We start from the raw sequence: 20,555 nt of genomic DNA on the forward strand, positions 1-20,555 counted from the left end.
TTAGCTGGAAAATGGGGTTAAGCGCTTGCCCAGGGTCACACAGTTAGTTAAGTATCAAGTGTCTGAGGCCCTATTTGAACTTAGGTCTTGACTCCAGGGCTGGTGCTCTAGCCACTGTGCCACCTAGCTGCCCCATTAGCAAGGGCTCTGTCAAATATTCTGGGCTTCGGCACTAGCTGAAAAGGCTAAGCATAACTTATATGGAGCCAAGATGACAAGTGGGAAGAAAGACCAAAAAGAGAGAGACAAAAGGTGATGGTGGGAGAAAATGAGAGAAGGCAACAGAGAGGAAGAGAACAAACAAAAGAAAGAAACAAGCAAACTACTAATATTCTATACAGCCCTACATTTGTGGAATAGTAAAGTATAAAGTAATAAGCACACAGTGCTCAGTTTTTTGTTGTTTTTTTTTTTACCCTGGAATTTTTCTCAAGTTAAATGTAACACAAAAGTACAGAACATATTATAATATTTCACATTCCATTTTCCTCCCAATCTAACAAAACACATATGACTGGTAGAATCTGGAGGAGATTCATGAAATGAAAACAATGAAATATAAATAAGCACTGAATGTGAATTTGGGTCAAGACTTTTATTATTTAGAAGCTCACTACTGAAATCAAAGCCTTAAAATATGCATCATTTACACTTTCACATGTGAGCAGGCTTTATGGCCCTTTTCCTTGACAGTTAAACATATCCAATCATCATTATTTAGAAACAGATTCTGCCTATTCTTGTTGTTCAGTCATGTATAATTCTTCATAACCCCATTTGGGGTTTTCTTAGCAAAGATGCTGCAGGGGGTTGCCATTTCCTCCTCCAGCTCATTTTACAGCAAGGAAACTGAGGCAAACAGGGTTCAGTGACTTGCCCAGGACCGCAGAGCTAGTAAGTGTCTGAGGCAAGATTTGAACTCAGGTCTTCCTGACTCCAGGCCCAGTGCTCTAACTACTGAGCCACCTAGCTACCTATTCTCTTCCCAGGAAAATGAGCAATAATCACTTGTTTTTGTTTTTTTTAAAGCTGTCTAGGAAGCTTTCCTCCAAACTAGCCATATATTTCTTCAAATAGGAAATGGCCAGCTGGGGTCTAACCAAACCTTTGGAAACAATAAATTTTATTTAGAAGTGATCTCCTAATCAGACTTGCCTTTGGATTCCCGTATGCCTCTATACTCACAAATGGGCCGCCTTATCCTTATTCCAACTCACCTAATATGAGAATATTTGGTATCTTGATTCCCTCCTCTCTTTCCTACCCAAGGTATGATGTAAATGAATTTAAGTGTCAGAATGCTGAGAATCTTCCAAATGTTACCTCTTCCCTAGAATATATATATATACATATATATATGTTATATATATATATAATATATATATAACATATATATAACATACATATATATATATATATATATATATATATATACATATACATATATATATTTTATATATATATATACATATACATATATATATATATATATGATAACCCATTTCTATTAGAATAAAGATGGAACCATATACTGTTTGAGCTGTAGGTCTTATTTTGAATTCTTTAAATTCCTGTGAAGTTCTATTGTATTTTGAACTTGATAGCTAATATGTTCTAACCAGAGTTATGAGCACAAAATAGATAACATGGCACAGTAGACAGAGGGCCAGCCATGGCATTAGGAAGAGTAGAGCTCAAGTTTCATCTTTGATCCATGATAAGTCACTTAATTTTTCTATGCCCTAGATAACTACAAGACTATAAGTTGCAGGGGAATTGCCAATCTATATTGGTAGAGAGCATTTCTACATTGGGAGTTCCTACCATAAAATTACACATCTAGACCCCAATAAATGAATTAACAAACCCAAAATAAATACATACCCTTTAGCTATTGTAGTATGTGTTAGAAAAATATAGAATAAACTAATTACATCATTTAATTCATTCTCTTCCAGAATAGGATATAAATGAATCTTGTACACAGAAGCCATAAATTAAACTAAAGCATGTTAAAATTAAACATGTGTCTTTTACTTGAGCACTCAATGCATACATTCAGTATGACTAAGGTCAAAGAAAAAGATGAGAAATCAAAAGTGATTGGAAACTGACCTGTTTTTCATTTTCATCTTCCAGCCTCAGCCTGTCCTCTATGCAGTTTCTGGCCTGTAGGAAAGCCTTCCTCTGAGCCCTTTCTGTCAAAATCCTCACAAAGACCCCATACAAATTTACACTGACAAAAAGCAGAGCATTTGCCCCAAGCTGTAAAGAAAAAAAAAATAGAAGAAATATTTTAATGTACAGATTTTTCACAACATGTCAGTTTTTCCTCACTTTATTTTTCACACGCAAAGAATGTGGTCAGTTTGGCCCAGGAATTCTCAGTTTCCAAAGTATTTTCTTAGAGTTCAACAAGCTTTCATAAAGAAGATAGGGATTCTAATGAGGGGCTTCTTTGTTTAGGGTTTTGTAAAGAAAGCTTCACATTTGAATAATTTCATGGCTCAGCCTACAACCCTATAGCAGAATCAGGCATGAGGGAGTACCTGTGCACGGGGCTGATTGACTGTAGCAGATTCCGGTGAGTGGTAGATAAGGTAGGCTACCATCTGTTAGGATATAATACACATTAGGCCAAAACAAGAAGCAACCTCTAATATGAGGCTGATTTTGTTTTGCTTTGTTTTAGACACATGAATAATACCAGAAAAATACTGTTTCCCAGAGAAGGTAAACATTTATTTTGTAATCTGTCTAATTAAACATGTTACAAAGAAGGCTCAAAGCCTGTAATGGACAGTCACACATAGGGCGCATAATTTTCAAAGCTGAGAGGAGAAAGGCCACTCTTAAACGTTTCCTGGGAATATGTGATTACTTTGCTCTCTTCTTTGTCTCCCCAAATGGAAAGGAACCCAGAAGTATCAGTCTATGAGATTAATCATTCAATCAACATGCATTTAATGGATACTGTGGTTGGAACAATACCCTAACCCCTCCCTTCTTACAAGTTAGGTTAATTTTTCCTTAAAAGGTATTTAGACATTCCGTGAGACTTGGTTGGCTCCAGAGACCAAAGAAAGGTTCAACCTCTTGACATCACTTCCCAATCACATGTTCTCAAAGCAGCCAAAAGAACTTCCAGATGCACTCAGAGGCATGGCTTGGAGGATCATGATGCAGGCAAATGAGCTTCTCTCAACTGAATCAATTCAAGGGGTACACAAAGCCTATCCTTATCAAATATCTTTCTTATGCTATAGCTAAGTAAATCTCCTTTTGATGAAGAGTGAATGATTTACAAGTGTCTCATTTTGTTCTAATATTTAACCTAAAGTACTGGGGGACTGGCCTGAATCAGGCTCCACTCAGAATAGATACCTACTACATCCAAGGTTCTGTGGGTAATACAAAGAGACATCATAAGACCTGGTCTCTAAAGAATTTAGAAAAAAAAAAGAATTTAGAATGTGATCGATGCATAAACATGTGAATACTTAAATAATAGAAGAGAGAAAACAGGGAAAATGGTTCAAGAGAAAAATATGAGATGTATTAAAAAAAAAAACCATAAACCGACCTCAGAGGTTATCTCTTGTTTTGGCCTAATGTGTCAGATGTCAGTATGTGGCTGATTGCCAAATCAATGGTATGGAGCTGAAAAGCTATTGGAATGCAAAAGAGATGTAGAACTCCCTATAGGGAATGGGCTGACAAGGAGGAGGATGGATTCTAGTTGAGGAAATAGCAAACCAAAGTGTGCAGATGGAAAAAAAAAAATCATTCAGGAAACAGTAAAAAGAGATGGGATTTTTTTTTTGTAGGGGGGAATGGGAGGTTGGGGAAGATCAAAGGGTAAGGGAAAATGAGTAATTTAAAATAGCATCAGAGTGGTAAGTTGAAGCCATGGCTTGAAAGGCAGAGGAGTTTTCATTTCCTACTTCAGTTATTTCATATATATGAGAAGTAAAGAACTAGTCCCACTGGATCTAAGAGTTGTGTACAAAGCTTCAGTAGACTCACAGGTCTTATTTCTCTCTAATAAATGTAATTAGCAATGATATTGGCAGAGCAGCAACAAGGTCATTTCAAGGATTTCAGCTCTATGATGAAGTCGGGAGTTCCACATGATATATACATGTTCTCACCAACACAGATCACAACTTCTGCACCTTCCCTGAGTTATTATGGCTGAAAAATTCAGCTCACTGAGTTATAGATATAGGGCTGGAAGGGATTTTGAATGTCATTGAGTCCAAACGTTTCATTTCACAGATGAGGAAACAGAGGCTCAGAGATGTTAAATGACCTGCCCAGCCTCACAAGCAAGTAACTGTTGATGGGGAGAGTCAAACTCAGACCGTCTACCCCTGCACCACACTGCCCATGAACTCCTGCTGGACAGTTTTCTGGCAGTCAGTTTCTTCACACCCAGAGAGGTATAACAGTTGTGCAGTCTGTCACCTGACACACACTAGAAGATTTTCCAGGTTGGTGAGATCTGTTAGTAAGAGTTCTTACCCTGGGGGTTCATGAACGTATATTTTTTTAAAACATTTTTGATATTTCCATATAGTTAGTTTCCTTTTTAATTATATGTACTTTATTTTATTCATTTAAAACAGTATTTTGAGAAGAGGTTTTTAACCTGGGGGGGCAATGAACTTATTGTTTAAAAATATTTTGATAACTATATTTCAATACAATTGACTTCCTTTTTAAATTACATATATTTTATTTTATGTATTTAAAAAAAACATTATTCTGGGAAGAGGAATGTCCCATACCTACTGTTTATGAGGTCAGTCAAAGGAAAATCTAAGGACTTGAAATTCAAGACAAGGCCCCTAGTCTCAGTCCAGATGGTTAGAAAAAAATGAGAAGTCCCTTCCCCTTAGGACATAAGTTTCATACTCCCAACACTTTCTCTTCAAGTATCCTAAGAAGAATCCTGGGTAGTAGATGCAGTTGCTGGGACTTTCATATTTCTTGTCCATGGTTTATAAGCTAAAGTGTCCTGTCAAAGTGCCAGAAGTTGGCTATATCTAGGGTAATTCCTATGAGTCACATACTCATTAACAGAAATGCTCAGGCAGGGGAAGGGACAAGCTGGGATGGGTGATCCTCAGGTGGAGAGTGACTCTAGATGTTTGACCATATGGGAAATTGATATTAGAGCTAAAACAGAGTTAAAGCTGTCCCCTCTTTCCCGACCCAGAGTCAAGGGGGTTAGGAATGGCCAGGGCCTGATACCAAATCAGCCCCACCACGGCAGGAATAGCAGGGTACTATTGGTTAATGATAAGGGGGCATAGGGTCTGTACCCTAATATGCTAATGAGATGACCCTAAGATAGTTGGGAAGGATACCCATAATGTAGGGGCTGGACCGTTAGGATCATATGAAAAGGTACCCCCAAGTAGGTTGGCCAAAGGTCAGACAAAAGGTCATTGGGCTTTACCAAACTACCAAAGAGGTTCATGCCTCACACACACAAAAAATGCTTGAATCCCACTAGACGATCTTTGGAAAAATGAGAATATCCCGTTACTATGAGGTGGCATCAGAGTAAAACTTTAGTAAGAAAATTCCGAGCTAAGCCAACACAGACACAGATTTTGTATTACAATCTATATGCCTGGCACTTAGAGGGATTTCTAGCTGGAAAGGAATGTGGAGATCATTTCGTTCAGCTTCCTCATTTTACAGCTGAAGAACAGGAGGACCAAAAAGCTGAATGACCCATCCAAATGAACACACGTAGGAAGTAGAGGGTTGGAAGTCAGACCAACCCAGTTTTTCTGACTCTGGATCCAAGCTCTTAAACTGGCCAGAGTTGAGGGAATGCTGAAAAGAGGGATCCTAGGTAGAGCTCTTGTCTAGACATAAAAATGCTATTCACAACTCATTGAAGTCCAGGACTGTTTCTTACAGTGCTTCGTAGGAAGTAGGTAGTGAGTAAATGTTTGTTGAACTGAATGCTTAATACCAAAAAAAAAAAAAAAGAAAATGTTCTTTAGCTATCAAATAAAATTCTCTTTACACACATCAGTCTTATTAGACATAAAGTCATAGGATCATGGAACCATATAAACAGACAATACCTAATTTTAAAATGGAAGAATTGGAAAATGCTGAATAGTGACTTTTTTTTTAATAGAATGCCCAAGAGAGGAAGTGGACTGACCTGGATCTCTTTGGGACCACAGTTCACATGATCCATTTGAATGATAATTTCCTTTGTTTTGTTTGTCTGGGAGATTTACTGCTAAGCTTATATGGTGTCATAGAGGTTAACATTTACTAAGTCAGTTTTATGCCCAGTTTCCTTGGTGATTTTTCTCTTACTAGTGAGGAGACTCTCAGAATTAAATTTTAATGTGGAACGATTTGCCCCATCAAGTTTTACAGAAAACAGCAGGGCCATTTGGTAAACAGATGTGAAATTGGACCAAACTGAGAAGACAAGGTCAATAATCTTGCTTAGTTTTGTTTGTTTTTTGTCTGTTGTTTAGATTGTGAGTAGAAACTACACAGGTCTGATGTCCATGAGCAGGTGACTATCATAATCCAGTAAAGTTAGTCTGACTCATTTAGTGACACATGATATTACTAAATGTGGATAGTAACCATCTAATAGAAGTTACTAACATCTGTTATTTTGAAACCATCAAATCAAGTCTTTTTAGACATGACAAGAGGAAGGGGAGGGGAAAACTGGGTAGATTGGGAGGTTGCTCTAAAGCCCTACTAAATATCCTTAGATGCATAATCCAGAGAGACGTAAGCGTTGTCCATCAAGTCCATCATGGGCAAGGTGAACCAGGAGTTAATAGCCTGACAAACGTGCTTCCCTGAGGTGTTGGAAGCCAAGCATGGAAGATGCTAAGGTCTGGAATCACATATGGCTTAAGGGCAAGGCAGTCTTGTCATTCTCTTCATTAAGCAGTAAAAATCTGACATAGATATCCAGCCAGCAAAGGAAAAATAAAACAAAACCAATCATGGAACTGGTTATACATAGGAAATGTTTCCTTCACATACCACCTCCTGCCTCCTCCCTGGCCTTATCCCCATACACATACACACACACACACACACACACACACACACACACACACACACACACACACACACACACCACACACCTTGCCCTTGATACTGTCTGAAAAGCCAACAGTTAGAGCCAATTGAAAGAGCAGTGGATTAGGACCCCAAAAGCCTAAATTCTGAAGGTCTTGGCTTAGTCACTTCTTAGCAGGGCTGTGCTGGTACATGTTTAACAACTGGTTCTCCGAAAAATAAAATGTGCACACAGCACACGTTCAATTTTAGTAAGAATTGTTAAGATTTTTCTGGATCACCTTCTTAAGTCTAGACAGTCAACAGGACAGAAGCCAAGCTGTGATTTGTAGCATGTGCTGATTTCAGCTCTGGTCTGTAAAAGTCAGCTCTAGCACTAGTCATGCCGCCTGGGGAAAGCCATCTAATACTTCTGAGTCTGAATTTCTTCACCTGCAAAATGGGAATAATAACCTACATCAGGACTGCTTCACGGGCTGGTTGTGAGGATCGAGTAATGCAGAAATCAATCAATTGATCAGGCAAGCATTCATTTATTAATCTACTACCTGTCAAGCACCATGCTGCAGTCTCAGGATACAAACAAAATATGCAAGCCATTTTCATTTTGCTCTCAAGGAGCTCACATTTTAACAAGGCAACACCATACATAATATGACATACTGAATATATGCAAACTGAATACGACGACTCAGTTTGTGGAAGCAGCATGGCGAAGGGTAGGGGGCAACAAAAGTTTCCATAACTGCGGAGCATGAGCTGAGTCTTTAAAAACAAACAAACAGGAATTCAGAGAGGCAAATGCTAGGAAGGTGTCTGGGGGACCACAAAGGCAAGAGCACAGAGACAGGAGATGGAGAATTACACGTGTAGAATCGGAAGCTGTCCAGCAGTGTTGAATCAATGGATGTGGGAAAGGAAGCAATATGGAATGATGCAATGTACAGTAAAGCAGTGGTTCTCAGAGCATCTTCCTCAGGCCCCAAGACCCTGTCAGGGAGTCTATGCAGTCAAAACTATTCTCACAATAAGATGTTATTTACCTATTAAAATATTCCTCCCTTTCCCAACTCCATATCTGTGTGAGGCCAGATTTGTTCCATATATTTCCACCAGAAAGACATATCATAATGGATTGAAATCAGAAGCAGATCTGAAAATTCAGCTGCCTTCAGTTAAGCCAGACAGTAAAGAGATTTGCAAAGACATATAAAACAATGCTATTCTCCTCACTAATTTGTTGTTTTAGAAAAGTTTTTTTCACAAAAATATGTTAATGGCAACATATACTGGGCTTATTATTATTTTTAAATGAATGAGTAAATAAATGTTTTAAAATATATCATTTTAAACTTTCTAGTATGGTCCGTATTGATAGAAACAGTACACATAAACAACATAAACACATAAACACACAAACAAAAGCTCTTTAGGGTCCCCAATAATGTTTAAGAGTATAAAGGGATTGGGACAAAAAAAATTTTGAGAACTACTGATGTATATGAAAGTATTTTGAAAACTGTAAGTAACAATATTATTAATGTGCATACAGTATTTTTATTACCCCAGTTGGAAAGCATGAGAGGAGAAAATCTTTCTTTTCAGATTCAAATCTTAATTAAGTAGAGTGGGAACATAATTATTAGTGAAATATCCTGGTCAGCCTCCTTAAAAAGAGTTGCATGTAATTATGAACAATAAAGGTTGAATAGGAAGAAAGGAAATAGCAATACTTTAGAGAATGGTGTAGCAAAGCAAAAACATCACATTAAGGTGTGATTCAAAAGCACAAATATAGATAGATAGACAGACAGACAGACAGACAGACAGACAGACAAATAAGATAGAGGAAGCAGTACCAACAAAAGCTAGTGGTTGAAGGGACCTCAAGGTCATCCTATTAATTCTCTAGTTCAGCTCTGAATCTGCTTCCTGGTTCAATTCCCTCAATTCTTTTGGTTCTGTCTTTTCTACATTTCCTTATCATATTTCAGACATTTTTTGAGTATCTTTTATTTTTTTGCACTATATGAATACCCCCTGGGAAAGAGAACTTACTGAGACCTCTAATTATTTGGAAATTCTCATGTTGAACAGAAATCAGTGTCCCTATAGTATCTTCCCATTGGGTCCTCATTCTAGGCCCTAGGAACCCTACCCCACCCCACCAAAATATTTTTTTAAAAGTCTAATCTTTTTTTCTACATGATAAACTTCCAAATGATCAAAGACCAGCAGAATATATTATTAAATAAAAATATTCCTTACTTATAAGGTTTCAAGTTATCTTACCATTCAAGTCCCTCTCACGTGAAGCACATTCCCACTTGCCAATGTCTCTTTTAAAACATGGGCATAGAGAGACAAATACAAACAAGATAAGATGTGGTTTAACTGATAAAGGAGTGTAACTATGATGTCCTTTGATTTGGATACTCTTTGTCTGATAAGTCTAAAGATGTCTGGAAGGAAAGATCTCATTATCTTTTCTGGAAGCCTGTTGTTGACTCATCTTGAGTTTGTGGCCAATTCCCAAGATAACTGAAGTTCTCTCATCCTGTTCTTGTGTGATTCTATTTTTTTAACCTAAGCACAAGACTTTAAATTTATCCCTATTAGTTTTTATTTTACCACATTATCCCAACCTGTAAAGACTTCTTAGAATTTAAATTGTATCCTACAGTGAATTATACAACTCTTTCATTTCAAATCATGTGGAAAAAATATAGTGTTTTGTTTAGTATTTCAAGCCTTTCATGGTTTGACTCCAACCTGTCTTTCAAAATTGCTTTTACATTACCTCCTCTTACCCATCCTAGAATTGAGAAGAATTGGTCTATTTGCTTTTGCTGACGCATGAGGTTCTTTCTCCCGCAACTCTTCCTTTTTTTCTGGACTGTCCACAATGGCTGGAATGTTTTCTTTCATCTCCGCTGTTTGGCATCTTTAGCTCCCTTCAAGACTCAGGCCAAATGCTACCTCCTACACAAGACCTCTCCTAGTTAGCTTGGGTCTCCAGTATGGTTCTTGCCACTGTGATTCTCAGTTTCTCATTCCCAACTCATTCCACAAAATTTAACCTGTGAGCAATCTGCCTAACATTTTCTTTTTTCTCTCCGTCAGACTTGTTTTTAGTAAAGTGCTGCTTTGAGGATACCCCTGTGGGTGTGAATCTCACCAGTGGAGTTCTCTTTCAGCTATATGCACACAATTATATTTGAAGATTTTAACTATTCCTGTAGAGGGATGAGGAAAAGCTTAGAAAGTGCTTTTTTTCCCTTAGACTCCAAAAGGCAAAGTTAAAATCTCCAAATACCATTGAATGACAGATACTTTATTATTGTAAATTTGTTTCCAAGTCTAGGAAGACCCTGTCTCCCATTCCTGTTTCATATCAAATGATAACAAAGCCTGTTCGAGGCTTATTCTGGATGTGACCGAAACCTCAGGGATTACCTGTACCAAGGGTCAGCATAAGAGGAAGGTCTCTGGAAGAACAAAGCTACATCCACGCATGATCAGTTAAATCTTCTGACAATTGTAAGAACTCCTAATGATAATGAATGCAGTCACTATGGAATAATGACATGTAACATCCTAATTTGTCTTAGTGACTTATCATACATTTGTCTATTCAACAAATATTAATTAAGTACATATAATGCACTAGCACTGGGAGAAAAGTAATGATAAAAGCACAGTCTCTGATTTCAAGGAACATATAGTTTTCAGTAAGTGGTAAGATACGTACACAGGTCAACGTACAAAAGAGTGTGTAAAAGGAGGATAAAGTGTTATCAAACTAGCTGGAAGAAAAAAGATGCCTCCCAGCTGGAGGCATGATAGAGGAAATGACACATTGGAGCTGTGCTTTGAAGGATGGGTTAGATGCCAATAGAGAAAGATGAAATGAGGACACTACAGGCCTAGAAAGTAACATGTGCAAAAGTAGGGAGGAGGTGGGAAAGCACTAGGACTATTCAGAGGACAGTCAGTAGCCCAGTTTTGTTAAAGTATAGAGTGGCATTAGGTGAAGTAGAATAAAATAAGACTGAAGAAGAATTTCTGAGTTCTAATGGACAGCAGAATTCATTTAGTCTAATCAGTCAGTGAATATTCCATAATATGCCTGAAGAAGGGTCATTTAGCTTCTGCTTGAAGAATTCTATCAATGGGAAACTCATTACTTCCCAAGGAAACTCATCCCACTTTTATACCACTCTAACTGGTAGCAAATTTGTCAATTGACAAAAATATCAGTCTCTGTGTAGCCTCTACCTACCATTCATAATTTTCCCTTTTGGAGTCAAGCAAATACACATTCTCCTAACTCACCAATAGGTTTGAGGCCTATTGGTTAGCCTTTAGCCTGGTTTAGCCCATATGCCAAAATGGTTTACTGGGGTGTGACCACTGTGAGTGCTACAGCTTTCTTGGAGTCACAGGTAAGAGTTGGGTAAATCAGGTGGACACCAAAGGTGGATGAGCAATGCTGAAAAGGGCTCGGTCAGTCCTCACACTGGAGGTGCTAGTCTTTTCTTATTTTCCTGACTCTAGGAAAATATCTATGTTTTATAAGTCAAAAAGGATTTCTTTGAACACACTACAAAAGTACAGAAAAATGTGGATCTGCCTTTGTGTCTCAGGACTTTGGTAAATGGGGACAAAATCACCAATTCAGGTGAGATTTAGCAAGGATGTGTGGGAGCTTTTTTGTCAGGTACTTTTAGGTAGCTACAATGATACACATAACATTCTATTAAGAATCAAAAAGATCTTTCCAAAGCCAAATTGGTTCCTAAGCTTGACATACCTTTATTAGGTGAAATTAAAGGTATAACCTTTAGAGAATGCTATGGCTCTCGATTCCTTGGACTAAGAATTGCTGACAGTTTCCTATCTACTCATGACCACTTCCCCAAAGATTTCCCTAAATAACTTAAAAAAACCCCACATGATCTATACTTTGCCTTTCCAATTGTAACGTAGGAATAAGGTGGAGAGAAAAACATCTCTTTTTCCTACTAATTTGACTTTTTTATTTGGGTCATGTCAGCTTTTTGCAAGATAGAATATTGTGCTGATGTCTCCTTTTTTTCTGATCTGCCAATTTATATCTTGTTCATTAAAGAGAAAAATGAAAGGGGAAAAAAAGAGGGGCAATGCTTAGATTCCCATTTGCATATAAATTCTGAAAATATGCCAACCTATTTTATATTTTTTTCATAAATGGAGAATCCATTAGAGAAGACCTCAGCTTTACATAAAATGACATCTAACAGTCTATGGATACATATAAAATTAATAGATATATAATGAATGTGGCAGATTTGTTCTGGTATCATCAATTCCTTTACCAGAAAGTAGGCAAGGTCTGTCTTACTCACTTGTATTTATATCCTTAGTGTTTAGCACACTGACTGGCACAGGCATCCCACAGTTCTCTCTAACTTGAGCCTTCTTCCCTCTAGATACTATTTCACTTGATGAGCTCATCATCTCCCATGGAATCATATACCATGACAATTATCAAATCTCCATATTTAGTCCTGAGGGTGCTACCATGCTTCCAATTCCCCAGGCTCAAAACTTAGATGTCATCCTCAACTCTTCATTTTCTCTCACTTCCCCTATCCAATCTATTGGCAAGACCTGCTGATTTTACCCTTTGTAACATCTCTTATCTCTGCCCCCTTCTCTCTCCTAACACTGCCACCACTCTGGCACATTCAATCAATCAATAAACATTTATTAAGCACCTACTATGTGCCAGGCACTGTGATACACACAGGGTTTTATCACCTCATGCTTAGACTATTTTATTAGCTTTCTAGTGGTCTCCCTGTCACATATACCTACACACACACACTTACATATACAGATATGTGTGTGTGTGTGTGTGTGTGTGTGTGTATGTATATATGATGACTTGAGTATAGTCTAAGGGGGAAAGCACTAATAATAAGGTAAATGGGAAAAGTTTCTTGCAGAAAGTGGGACTTGAGTTGAATTCCAATCTGATCTCAGACACTTACTAGCTGTGTGACCCTGGGGAAGTCACTTAACCTCTGTTTTCCTTAATCCACTGGAGAAGGAAATGGCAAACCACCCCAATATCTTTGCCAAGAAAACCCCATGGACGATACGGTTCACTAGGTCACAAACAGTCGGACATAACTGAACAACAACTGCTGATACTTGTCTTCTGAACCCTGTACCCTTGTCTATACATGCTTCTGAATAGGATCATAATATTTATTTTTCTAATCTTATTGGATAGAGAATATTGGTGATGATCAGTAGAAAATACTTAGACAAGTAAAACTCATCAGTGTAGAGGGCATTTGTTTGTTTCTTTGATTGATTTGGGGCCCAGGCTAGTAATTTTTTTTCTTTGTAGAAACTTCCTCCAAATATGCAAATCCACAATTCTATAATGCAGAGTCTGAGTGAGCTACCCCAGGCACTGAGAGGTTTAAATGACTTATCCAGGGTGACAGGTAGTCTGTGTTGTGAAAGATTTGGGTTAAGGTCTTCTAAAGACAAAGCTTTTACCCATTACATCACATTTCTTGAGAATTATGAAGTACTCTACAATACACATATTATAAGGATAGTTTTGAATGTTTAATGAACTGAAAGCGTTTGATAAAGGGGCAAATGGGAGAGGTGGGAATTTAATGATAACAGGGAAGTGTCATAGATGAATATCACTAGTTATCCCCTGTTCTATAATCATACTGATTATTGATTCTACTTCTATCTAGCTTCCCTAGAAAATTATAATAACAGCTTACTATAGCAGGAGTTTTTGAAGAATTCAACAGATCGTAAAAATAACTTTTTTTGGTAGACGGGTCAACCTATAATTTCATAACTATGGGGAAATCCCAGTGTGGAAGCACCCTCCAACAATGTCGATGGGCAGTTTTAGATAAATTATAATCTTAAAGAATTGCCTGGGTCAGTGAGAAGTGACTTCCCCATGTTCAGCCAAGTAGTTTGTGTCAAGCAAAGACTGGAACTAAGGTCTGCCTGATTCCAAAGCTAACCCTCTATCCATCATGACATGTTGCCCCTCAAACAACCAACATTATGACAATAACAACAATTACTTGCATTTATAGAGAACTTTGGAGTTTGTAAAATATGTTTTACAAGTATTATGGTTACCATGGTGCAGAATAAAAAACAGTAATATTAAGTGGAGTCCTTTGATTGAGATCTGTACATTAGTATTAATGTACATTAGCTCCCAGTGCACTAGTGGGCACATACTTGCCCAGTGATCATGGGCAAATAACTCAACCTTTCCGAGCCCAAATTTCATCAGTTACAAAATGGAGGTGATAATATTTGCCCTATCTGCCTTGGAATAATTAATATTACAACTAAGGCGAAAGGCAATGGAAAGTTGTAAGGTGGGCTTCAGTGTGCTAAGCACCCGTGGTGCTGAAAACAGTTTCCGAGACTGAGAATTATAACCACAAAAGTAACTAGTGCACTGATACTAGACATGTTGGAAGCATAAGGGCAAAAACATGCAGGATACTCTTAAGCAGTTATACCAGAGGTTAAAGGATAACACAGAAAAGCATTACCCATGTCGAGATGAGCTGAGTGATTGTGACCTGCACTGACAGAAGGATCGTACTCCACACTGAGAAGTCACACATCCACAACCAAAAAGAGTCACCATCTGCCTCCCTGCTTACTTCAGTGTGACGAAAAAAAAAATTAGAAACTGTAAAATATGTCTGGTCAATTTAAGATATTATTATTATTATTGTCCCCATTTTGCTGATAGGCAAAATGAGGGTAATAGAAATTGTGACTTGCCCAAGGTCACCATAAGTGGTGGAAACAGGTATTGTATTTTTAAAAAATCCATCCCCTCCCCCCACACAAAATAATCCAAAATAAAACACACAACTCACTTCTTTTTGGCTCCATTTCTCCATTTCAAACCAAATCATATGAATAAGAAATGATTTTTTTTCCATCTGACTCATTGATTTTCAACTAGGTATAATTGAATGGATTATTTTCTGGTTTTCCTCTTCAGCACTTATGCAGCTGTATTAAAGCTTTCATACAAACCATCACTCTTATCTGAGTACAAAATTAAGTTTCCATTGTGAATAAAAATTATAGGGCCTAAAATGGGTAGTTGAGATTACAGGAAACAGAAAATCAAACGAAAAGTCAAAATAATTTCTACTGCTGAAGGGAGGATTTGGGAAGAGAGCCTTAGGATCAGGTTTTTTTTTCTTCTTTGTTGTACTTTTTAAAAAATTTCTGCTTATTGTTCTTTGAGGGAGAAATACCATAGTAACATGGGGGAAAGATGGTACAGGAAATAGAAAGACTGTTCTTATGATTCATCTCCCTTGTGGTGGTTCTTTGAAGTGCAGATTATGTTTGTTAGCCTGAGTCTGGGTCATAGCCATACTTGTGCTCTGTTAGCACAGCAGAGAAGGCAGAGGTATGAGGCCCAAGGTGCAGCCACAGGGCATTTCCTCAGGGAAATGTAGTGATCTGAAATCTTTGTTAGAGCCAACTTCAAGGAACACAAAAAAGCAAGAAGAATATCCAGTGCTGGCATTTGAAAAGGATCCTTTATAATATTGTTTATGGAGTAGTTTACTCTATAATGGTTGAGAAAGAGAGAGAGAGAGAGAGAGAGAGAGAGAGAGAGAGAGAGAGAGAGAGAGAGAGAGAGAGAGAGAGAGAGAGAGAGAGACTTTCCAGTAGTGAGGCAACATAGCTGGTGTTCCAGGTGTCATTTTTTATGGTTACTACTGTATTTCCCTTTCATATGAGTCCTCTCCTGGGTATATGCTGCTGTTGAGTTGCTGAGGTAGGTCTAGCTATGTATTACACAACTGGGGAATGAGTGATCTCCAGTGATTCTAAGAAGCGAGGTTACTTCCTGATGTTGTACCTAATGAACTCACAGCTTCCTTATTGCCATCTCTCCCATATTACAACATGGAAATCTAATGACTGGTTGGCAAAGTAGAGAGGCATTCTTTATAGTAGCAAGGCAAACATAACTAGAAGCTGTTTTTTCACTTTCATTGATTTTCCCAATCCAGAGACCTTGTATCATGTTTTCATTAGACATCACAGAGTTAGAAAGGAACTCCTAGGGCAGCTAGTCCATCCCACGCTTGCCTGAGAATGTTCTCTACTACATCCCTGATGTCCAGTTGATGGCTTCTTAAGGTGGCCCATTTATTCCACTTTGAGATATTGCTAACTGTTAGGAAATTTTTACTTACACCAAAAATGTCTGCCTCTTTGAAACATCCATTCATTACTCTAAGAGGTGGCTAGGTAGTGCAATGGATAGAGTGCTGGGTCTGGAGTCAGAAAGAATTGAATTCAGACCCAGCCTCAGACACCTACTAGCTGTGTGACCCTGGGCAAATCAACCTCTTCATCAGTTTCCTCAACTGTAAATTGGGAATAATAATGGCACCTACTTCACAGAGTTATTATGAGGATTAAATGAAATAATATTTGTAATATGCTCAGCCCACAGTAGATATTTAATAAATGCTTGTTTTCTCCCTTGCTTTGTACTATAGCTGTCTGAATGTAGCCTAAAATTATATTACCTTTAGGGATTGGGGGTGCAGTACTCATATTAAACTTGCAGCCACTAAAACTACTAGTTCATTTTTACTAACACTGCTGTTTATCTATTTCCTTCCATCTTACACTTATGTGGTTAACTTAGTGATGCCAAGTACAGTACTTTACATTTTTTTCTCTTACATTTCCTCTTATTAGATTAGATGCACACTTCTAGCCTTTCTACATTCTGGAAGATCTTGACTCTCTTCTCCAAAGCATGAGCTGTCCCTCCAAGCTTTATATCATTTGAAAATTTGCTAATCTATGATAAAAATGTGAAATGGCATAGGTCCAAGATAGAGCTCTCTGAGTTATAGAAAGCTGTGCCATGTATAGCCTTAAGTGAGGACAGTCGGGAAAAAGAAAAAAATAGTACCCACAAGCAAAGAGCTGCATTCCAATAATGGGTAAAGTTAAGTTTGCTGGCTTTTTTGGGGTTTTTTTTTGTTTTTTTTGTTTTTTTTTTTAAGGAAGGCAGGGAGAAGGCTCTTTTGTTCCATTAAATTTTTGACACACAAATAATAAGAAGAAATGAAGACTACTGGAATAAATACTGGACTGCTGGAATAAAGACTAATGGATAAACTTTATCAGGGCCTTCAACCAATTTTTTTATGGTATACGGTTGAAGTCCCCCGTCCAATTCCACAAGAAATTATTTAAACAAACATACAAACAAAAAACCCTAAGATTTTAAGTAGAAAAATACCTATTCTTTGGTTTCAAATAAATATCTGGAAAAGGTCACTTTGATGTGTTCACCTTCCCCATGACAGGAAGATAAGCATATCAGTGGGAATCTTCCCATCAAAATTTGAGGTGAGATATCAATAAAAAAAAAATGAGTCTTTTATCCAGATGCAAACCCCTAGGGGGAAAAATACCCTGAAGAGAGTGGTGAGGGAGAGAAAGAATGTTTGTTCTATTCAAAAATCTCTCCAAACTTCTCTCATTTTTACTTAATGGCACCAACCCAGTTAGATGATTCTGCTCCTGACCTTCAGAAAGGTTCTAGAATAGAGAAATAGATCTATCTGATGACCAAGGCTGGATCATGAGAGATTCTGAACCCAGTATTAAAGCCACATTAGGTAGGGAAAAGCTCTCAGATTACTCCCATGTGCCAAGCAAAAACTAGACACTACCATAAATCAGAAACCTCTGCATGCTTACCTGGATTCATTACCTATGATGGCCTTGGTCAGATTCCCTGGGCTTCAGGTTGGTTTTCTTATCTACAAAGTAAAGGGTTTGGACTATATGGTTTCTAAGGTTTCCCTCTATTTGCTCTAAATTCTATGATGTGGGAAAGTCAGGGAGGACTCCCTCATTTCTATCAACTTATTGAATCATAGTGCCATAGGATTATGAGATCATGAGCTCAGAACTAGAAAGGACCTTATAGATCATATGACCTAGCTATAGATCATGGGCTCTTAACCTTTTCTGTGTCATGGACCTCTTTGGCAATCTGGTAAAAGCTATGGACCACTTCTCAGTGCCATGTTGTTAAATGTAATAAATAAAATACATAGGACTACAAAAGAAACAAATTATAATGAAGTACAGTTATCAAAATAACTTTAAAAACAAGTGTGTAGGTCTAGGTTAAGAAGCCCTACTATGGACTACCTAGCCCAACTCCTTCATTTCACAAACGAGGAAGCTAAGGCTTAGAGTTACTTATCCCAGGTTCAACAAGTAGTAGCAAGTGGCAGAGCCAGTACTTAAATCCATTTCCTCAGACTTCAAATCTAGGACTCTTTACACTGTACTCTGAGATCATGAGTACTAAGTTTTCATAGTTTTGATAGCCACCAATAGCAGCAGAAACTAGGGGAGTCTATTTCCCTTAAGAAGTAATAGAAAACCAAAATTAGAAGGAAAGCAAGAAACAGAGGGGTGGGGATTTACAGCAAGTTTCTTTCATAAAGGTCTCATTTCTCAAATATATAGTGGATTAAGCCAAATATATAAAAAATAAGAGCCATTCTCTAATGGATAAATGCTCAAAAGATATGAACAAGTAGCTTTCAGAAGAAATCAAAACTATTAATAGTCATATGAAAAAATGTTCTAAATTACTAGTAATTAGAGAACTGTAAATTAAAACAACTCTGAGGTTCCACCTCAAACCTTTCAGGTTGGCTAACATGACACAAAAGGAAAATGACAAATTCTGGAGGAGTTACAGAAAAATAGGGACACTAATGCACTGTTGGTAGAGGTTTGAACCAGTCCAACCATTCTCTTGAACAATTTAGAACTATGCCCAATGGGCTATAAAAAAGTGTATATCTTTGACTGAGTAATACCAATATTAGATCCATATCCCAAAGAGATTAAAGAAAAGGGAAAAGGACCTATTTGTATAAAAATATTTATAGCAGCTCATCTGGTGGTGGCAAAGAACTGGAAATTGAGGGGTTGTCCATCAGTTGGGGAAGGGTGACCAAGTTGTGGTATATGATTGGGAGGGAATGCCATTATGCTACAGGAAATGATGCGGGAAGGAGGATTCAGACACTTAGTAAGCCTTGTATGATGTGACACAAAAGCAGAACAAGTAGACCATTGTACATAGCAACAACCATATTTGAATGATGATTCATTGTGAAAGACTTAACTACTCTAGTCAAGACAAAGATTCAAGACATTTCCAAAGGGCTCGTGACAAAACATGCTATCTGCCTCCAGAGAGAGAATCGATGAACTCTGAGTGCAAACTGAAGCATGCTTTTCACTTTTTCTTTTTCTTTTTACTTTTTTTTTTCAATATGGCTAACGTGGAAATATGTTTTCTGTGAGTTCACAAGTATAATGGATATCATATTGCTTGCCTTCTCAACAGGTTGGAAAGGGGCTAGAGGGAGAGAGAGAATTTAGAGCTCATTTTTTTAAATATGTGTATATGGATAGATAGGTAGATAGATAGATAGATAGATAGATAGATAGATAGATAGATAGATAGATAGATGTGAAGAAATGGTAAGATTGAGCCAACCCTTCCTTGGCTGGAAGCCTACCCAAAGGCTACCCTGGCTGGACCTTTTCAATACTCTTCAGCCTTCTCCTTAGGACATAATCCATTAGAAGGTAGCCTAATCCTTCTAAATTTTCATTACCTTGCTAGAATATACCTTACACAATGTGGTTTAGTGGAAAGAAGGCTAAACTCAGCTGAAGAAAACTCTTCATTTTATGCAAATCACCCTCTTGGAGTCTTTGTTTCCTAATTTGTGAATTGGGGGCAATAATATTTACTATACCTAGCTCTCAGGGTTGTTGCTGGAACAAATAATGTACGCAAAAGTGCTCTGCAGACTAACCAGTGCCTGATAAATAACCACAGAAACGCACACAGTGTTTGACGTACCTTATCTCATTTTTTGTCATCATAAATAGTGGACCAGCCTTAGAGTTAAGAAGACTGGATTCAAGACCAGATTCTAAAACATACTAGCTGTATGACTATGGTCAAGAGTCACTTCATCTCTGAGCCCCCAGGCAACTCTTCAAAACTAAAAGTTGCAGATTAGTTGATTCACTTGTTCTATTTGGAGGGAATTTCTGCATTAGGAGATCCCTAACTAATGAAACTGTGAATCTAGACCCCCTCCCAAAAAACCTCACACCAACCTGTTAGGTAGCTGTTACAGTTATTTTTGTCCTCTCCATCTTACAGATGAACAAATTGCCCAAAGCAATTAAATGATTTTCTCCAAATTTACAAAGCAGTGAGAAGTGAGGTTTAAAGCCAGGTCTTCTGGACTCCAAGATCAGCACTCTATTCATTATTTTTACCAAAAGTGGAAGACTATCTATAA

General features: G+C 37.7%; 1 protein-coding gene across 1 annotated transcript in view; it reads right to left on the minus strand.

The window, feature by feature from the left end:
- Nucleotides 1-20,555, minus strand: part of ADCY1 (adenylate cyclase 1) — a 354,989-nt gene that overhangs the window by 238,730 nt on the left and 95,704 nt on the right. The window contains exon 2 of the mRNA XM_020971543.2: nt 2,116-2,265. Coding sequence (XP_020827202.1) covers nt 2,116-2,265 — 150 coding nt within the window. The remainder of the gene's footprint in view (nt 1-2,115; nt 2,266-20,555) is intronic.

The sequence above is a fragment of the Phascolarctos cinereus genome, unplaced genomic scaffold (genome assembly GCF_003287225.1).
Source record: "Phascolarctos cinereus isolate Bilbo 61053 unplaced genomic scaffold, phaCin_HiC Scaffold_4;HRSCAF=312, whole genome shotgun sequence".
NCBI lineage: Eukaryota > Metazoa > Chordata > Mammalia > Diprotodontia > Phascolarctidae > Phascolarctos > Phascolarctos cinereus.